The sequence below is a fragment of the Propithecus coquereli genome, unplaced genomic scaffold, assembly GCF_000956105.1.
Source record: "Propithecus coquereli isolate 6110/MARCELLA unplaced genomic scaffold, Pcoq_1.0 Scaffold32, whole genome shotgun sequence".
NCBI lineage: Eukaryota > Metazoa > Chordata > Mammalia > Primates > Indriidae > Propithecus > Propithecus coquereli.
This window is the reverse complement of record NW_012148841.1, coordinates 8392637-8398636: the sequence shown is the minus strand read 5'-3', so window position 1 is coordinate 8398636 and position 6000 is coordinate 8392637. Positions and strand designations below refer to the sequence as shown.

At 40.0% G+C, this 6000-nt stretch overlaps 1 protein-coding gene across 1 annotated transcript in view; it reads left to right on the top strand.

The window, feature by feature from the left end:
• Positions 1–4384: 4384 nt before the first annotated feature.
• The window catches only part of SLC26A3 (solute carrier family 26 (anion exchanger), member 3), a 37250-nt gene continuing 35634 nt past the window's right edge, over positions 4385–6000 (top strand). The window contains exons 1-2 of the mRNA XM_012650310.1: positions 4385–4598; positions 5095–5234. Of these exons, the coding sequence (XP_012505764.1) occupies positions 4468–4598; positions 5095–5234 (271 nt within the window). The 5' untranslated portion in view covers positions 4385–4467. The remainder of the gene's footprint in view (positions 4599–5094; positions 5235–6000) is intronic.

The window sequence follows — 6000 nt, the reverse complement described above, 5'->3', positions numbered from 1 at the left end:
GAGTACATGTGGTGCTTGTTTTTCTATTCCTGTGATACTTCACTTTGAAGAATGGGCTCCAGCTCCACCCAGGATAATATAAAAGGTGTGGCCAGGCGCGGTGGCTCACGCCTGTAATCCTAGCTCTCTGGGAGGCCGAGGTGGGCGGATTGTTCGAGCTCAGGAGTTCGAGACCAGCCTGAGCAAGAGCGAGACCCCATCTCTACTAAAATTAGAAAGAAATTAATTGGACAACTAAAAATATACAGAAAAAACTAGCCGGGCATGGTGGCGCATGTCTGTAGTCCCAGCTACTCGGGAGGCTGAGGTAGGAGGATCACTTGAGCCCAGGAGTTTGAGGTTGCTGTGAGCTAGGCTGACGCCACGGCACTCACTCTAGCCCAGGCAACACAGTGAGACTCTGTCTCAAAAAAAAAAAAATATAAAAGGTGCTAGTTCACCATCGCTTTTTCTTGTTGAGTAGTATTCCATGGTACACATATACCACATTTTATTAATCCACTCATGTATTGATGGGCACTTGGGTTGTTTCCACATCTTTGCAGTTGTGAATTGTACTGCCATAAACATTTGAGTGCAGATGTCTAACTCCAGTGAGAATGGCTTTTATCAAAAAGTCCCAAAACAACAAATGCTGGCGTGATGTGGAGAGATAGGAACACTCTTACACTGCTGGTGGGACTGCAAATTAGTACAACCTCTGTGGAAAGTAATTTGGAGATAGCTCAAAGAGCTAAAAGTAGAAATACCATTTGATCCAGCAATCCCACTACTAGGCATCTACCCAAAGGAGAAAAAGACATTTTATAATAAAGACATCAGCGATGTCTTTATGAAGACCCTCGTTAGCTTAAACAGCTATTGACCCGCGGTGTCACTGAGAGCTGCCCGCGCAAGCGTGGAAGCACCTAATGTGACAGGGGAGGGGCTGGGAAACGCTCTGCGCGCTTGCGTGCCTCCAGGTTTCGAATGGCCACGAATTAAAGTCCAACCCTAGCATTGCTTATGAGCATCTTGGTTGAAATGAATTGTTTCCCAGCAAAAAGGGCAGACCCTGAAAGAGGAGAACACAGACAAGATAAAGACTGAGTGGAAAATTCAGGGCCCTAAGACACTGCTCAGCAGAGTAGAGCAGGCAGAGTGGGGATATTCCCAAATAACTGGAGGCTAGGGGTGACCTCAGTGCTTAGGCTGCAGGTTGGAAATGGAGAGAACTTGGGGGGTGGGGGAGGGGTACATACAGGACAATCCCTAGAAATATCAAAAAGTTGTTAATAAACTGGAACAGTTAAATTGAGAAACCAAACTTCAGAAATTTATCCTAGGATTAAATTTCTGCTCAAAAAAATAAAAGATACTTCAGTTAGGATGGTCTAAAAAAAATAAAAGAACAGAGAACAACAATGTATATGACTAAGCTGCAGCACCAAGGTATGTAGGTACCTGTATGTACACATGTGTTTGTCTATGTATGTTTTATATATATACAGACCAAAGAATTTTAGAAAGCACATCACAGGAAAGCAAATAAAAGTGGAAATATATACAAATAAGGCTCAGAGTTCTAACATTTTTAAGAGAAAGGGACCCTGCAAATGAATTTCAATCCCGCAAAGGTCCCTGACACCCCGATGAACCTGGAGAGAATTGAGCTATGAAGATAGAGCACAAAAAGGCAGACATTAATATGGGTGTAATATTTGAAACTGGAATTGTAATTCCAGGAATCAAAAAAATGTTTTCCAAAAATTTCTGGAGAAAAAGTAGCTTGTTCAGGTAAAAAAAAAAAAAAAAGTTAAGAAAATCATTTTTGAATTCCTAACTAAAGAAGGTCATTGTCAAGAATCTCAGAAATGACAAAATGGAGAATGATGTTAATTTACAGCTATCTGGAGCGTCTCTTCAGCAGAGGTGCCATTGGGGTGGTTGGTCCACGGGCTCACAGCGTGACACGTGGAATATGAGGCGGCAGCTTTTGGAAACAGGGATGGGAGCAAGGAAAAACAAAAAAGACTGGAATGTGGCCCTCAAGATCTCTCTCTAAATTCTGGAAAGATTTCTTAAGCTGCCCGGATTCCTGCCCTTGAACAGCCCGTGTAGGCAGCACTTGGGTGTGAGGAGGAGGCTTTTTCTAGGCTGCAGCAGGAAGGCAGGAGTTCAGGCTCTTGACCCAGCTGGAGGTGCGAGGGAGCCAGGCCACCCTCAAGGAAGGAGGCTGAACAGAAATAAAGTGATTTCTACCCTCATTGTCATAAGCAAGGAAAAAACTGGGCTATAATTTAGCAAAGAGAAAACATACAACCACCAGGGGGAAAAAAAAAGTACCTTCAGTATCTTTTTTAAGGAAAAGAACTAATAGTTTCTGTGAACTCCTTGATGAAAAAAAACATGAGCAAAGCAATCAAAGGACAGAATCTTTTTTTTTCCCTGTCCATGGCAGCATCTGACAGAACTAAAAACACACAGTGCTTGAGTCTTCTTCATCCTCACTTTGGCTAGGTTGCATCCCTCACAGGATGAAAATCTGTTCTCAAAAGACACTCCAGACAGCCTTTGGGAGAGATTCAAGATGTCAGAAGTCATTGACCATGGAGATCTTACTTGTTAATGCCCCAACCATATTGCTGGTACTTGGCAAAAAAGGACAAAAATCCGTGCTATGCACAGCAATGCACAAGCCAACTCCACTTCATGAGCAAGTTCTTGCCATAATGGGAAGTACTGTCTAGGTAGTGGGCTCTGACCCCTGGAACTGAGGGTGGGGAGAGGGAGGAGGAGATAGAGACAAAAGGGAAGACAGGCAGCTTGGGGGCAGAGAGGGTGGGGAACTCAGAAGGAATAGCAAAGGGGGATCTATAAGTCATAACTGAGTTCAATTCAAATTGGGACTCAAATTCTGGGGAGCTCAAGCCAGAGGGTGGGGCAGAAGTGCTGCACTGTGGTCAGAGAAGGCCAGCACAGAAGGCATTGGAGGAGGCTGGGGAATCGGGTCGGGGAGGGGAGAAATGGGTGGTCAGAGGGAGGTCAAGTGAGGCCAGCAGTTGTGGCCAGCATCTGATTGCTGGTTATAACCTGAGCTCTGCAAACATGCTGAAAATCCCATGAGATACATGAGAGCACCGTGTAACAAGATGCAATCTAGTGTGAAATAATTCAATTAATCGCCATGACTTAAGTCAAGGAACAAAACTTGGCCATTCTGGGTAGTAATACAGAAACAAGATTAGGGGGAAAAGTGCTAACAGTTTAGTTGGAATGTTCTTCAGTTACGTTCCTGTTGGACAATAAAGAAGCTGCACGTCATAGAAAAAATAGCAAAGAGTCTGAAAATGCAGGTCCCATTTCAGACACTTCACTAGCTGTATGGCCTGAGAAAAAGTACTTGGATTTTGTTGGGGGCTGGGGATGTGCATGATTATTCCCTCATTTGTAAGAAGAAAATAATAGTAATAATAATAATAATAATATAATAACGGTAAGTGCATCAAAGAATTATGAGGACTAAATCTGTAACATGCATAAAAATGTTTTATAAAATTGATCTTTCAAGTATAATAGAAGCAGGATTGAGATAAGAACAAAAAATTAAACATCTTTTGCAGAAAACGCTAATAGTTAAAATAATAACTACCATAACTATCATTTAGTAAATGCCTATTGGTGCTAGGCACAATGCTAGATGCTTTGAAAACATCCTCATTTAATCTTCAGATTCACCTTGAAACTTGGGTATCTTTATCCCAATTATACAGATGAGGCTCAGAGAGGTGAAATAACTTGCCCAAGATTTTTCCTTACAAAAGACCTTATCATTTATGAACGAAGTAACCAAATAATATCTAGTTTGTGCCACAGTTTTTTCAACTGTAAATCGTAAAACAATATAACTCCCAGAAACAATGAGAAAATAACTGAAACAGATAATATTTTTGAATTCACAAATTAAAAGCATTTTATAATATATTATAAAAATTCTAATAGGTAAATTGGAACAGGCTTGACTGAAGTTAGAGGCAATAAATAGACTTTAAATTGAATCTGTCCCCGTATTCCAATGTCATAACTTTAGAAATGTTTCTAGGAAAAACATTGATGAGAAGATCTACTTCACAAGTAAAAAGTGGACTCACTGATTAGTAAATTGAGTTGATTTTTGTTACTTTTTGGCAACCTTTTTAAAAAATAAAATAAAAGTTCTTCTTTACTTATCTAGCTCGTTGGAGTAAAAAGTGATATCATTGTCGCAAAACACAATCTAGGTCCCTTAAGCCTGCCTTTTTTGATCTCAAAAGGTGGTAACGTTCAGTTCGGAGCTCACTCATCTGTAAATTGCATCACATTATCTCTGAGTTATTTAAGAAGCAAGCTCTGTTTGGTTTCAGCATTTTAACCTGCTAAAGGCAAGAAGAAGGGTTCACCACATAGTTCCAAAGGTCTTCAACTTGCCACAGCCCCAGAGAAAGCAAAATGATCGAACCCATTGGGAATCAGTACGTTGTGGCCAGGCCAGTGTATTCTTCAAATGCTTTTGGGGAAGAACATAAGAAGAAAGACAGACATCATAAGACAATTCTGGATCATCTCAAATTATGTTGTAGGTAAGATATATCTTAAAGTACTAGCATTAGGAATAAATGAAGCACCTTCTCCTAAATTTTCTAGCTTTCAAGCTTTCCTTTCTATGGAGTCTTTCATCTTTGGTTTCCAAACCCTCTACTCCCTGCTGGAGTTGGAAAGGTAGTGTCTGAAATGAACACCATCTCAGCTCTCAACACAGTCTTTCCAAATCAGACAGCTAACAGATGGGAACAGAGGCAAATTCTCCAGTAAAATATTGCACAGTTCAAGCTGAGGGTGACAGATAGGTTTATTATGGCTTTATTATGGTTAAGGAAAGCAGGCATTTTTTTTTGTATTCCTTTGGTGGTGACCAGGGAGCAGCTGATGCGGGTAAAGAAGGGAATGATAGTGAAAGTGAAATTACTAATTTAATCTTTAATATATTATCATCTTTACCAATTTCCCACCTACAATTAAGTACTAAACTTAAAATTTGATATTAATTGACTGACCTGTGGTTTTCCATGTTTTCAGCTGTTCCACACAAAAGGCCAAGGGAATTGTCCTCTCTTTGTTTCCAATAATATCTTGGTTACCTGCGTATCGGCTAAAGGAATGGCTGCTCAGTGACATCGTTTCTGGTATCAGCACAGGGATGGTGGCTGTACTACAAGGTAACTTTTTAAAGATATAGTTCATGTACCATAAAATTCACCCTTTTCATGTGTACAATTCGGTGGTTTTTAGTATATCCACTAGGCTGTACCTCTATCCCCACTATTAATAATTCTAGAACATTTTCAACACCACCACTCCCCAATAATCCCTTACCCATTAACAGTAACTTCACATCCCCCCACCTCCACCCACCCCTCTGGCAATGACCTTCTGCTTCTGTGCATTTGCCTATTCTGGATATTTTATATAGAAGGAATTGTACAATATGTGTAACGTGTCCAGTTTCTTTCACTTAGCATTATATTTTCAAGGTTGATGCATATTGTAGCATACATGGTACTTCATTCCATTTTATGGACAAATACTATTCCATTGTATGGGTAGACCACATTCTGTTTATCCAATCATCAGTTGATGTTTCCACTTGGAGGCTATCATGAATAATGCTATTGTGAACATTTGTATACAAGTTTTTGTGTGAACATATTTCAATTTTCTTGGTTATATCCCTAGAAGTGTAATTGCTAGGTCATGTGGTAACTCTATGTTTAATCATTTGTAGAACTGCTAAATTATTTTCTAAAGTAGCTGCACCATTTTACATTTCCACGAGAAATATAAGAGGGTTTGAATTTCTCCACATCCTCAACACTTGTTATTCTCTATCTTTTTTATTTTAGCTATCCTACTGGGTGTGAAGTGGTATCTCATTGTGGTTTTGATTTGTATTTCTCTAATGGCTAATGATGTTGAGCATTTTTT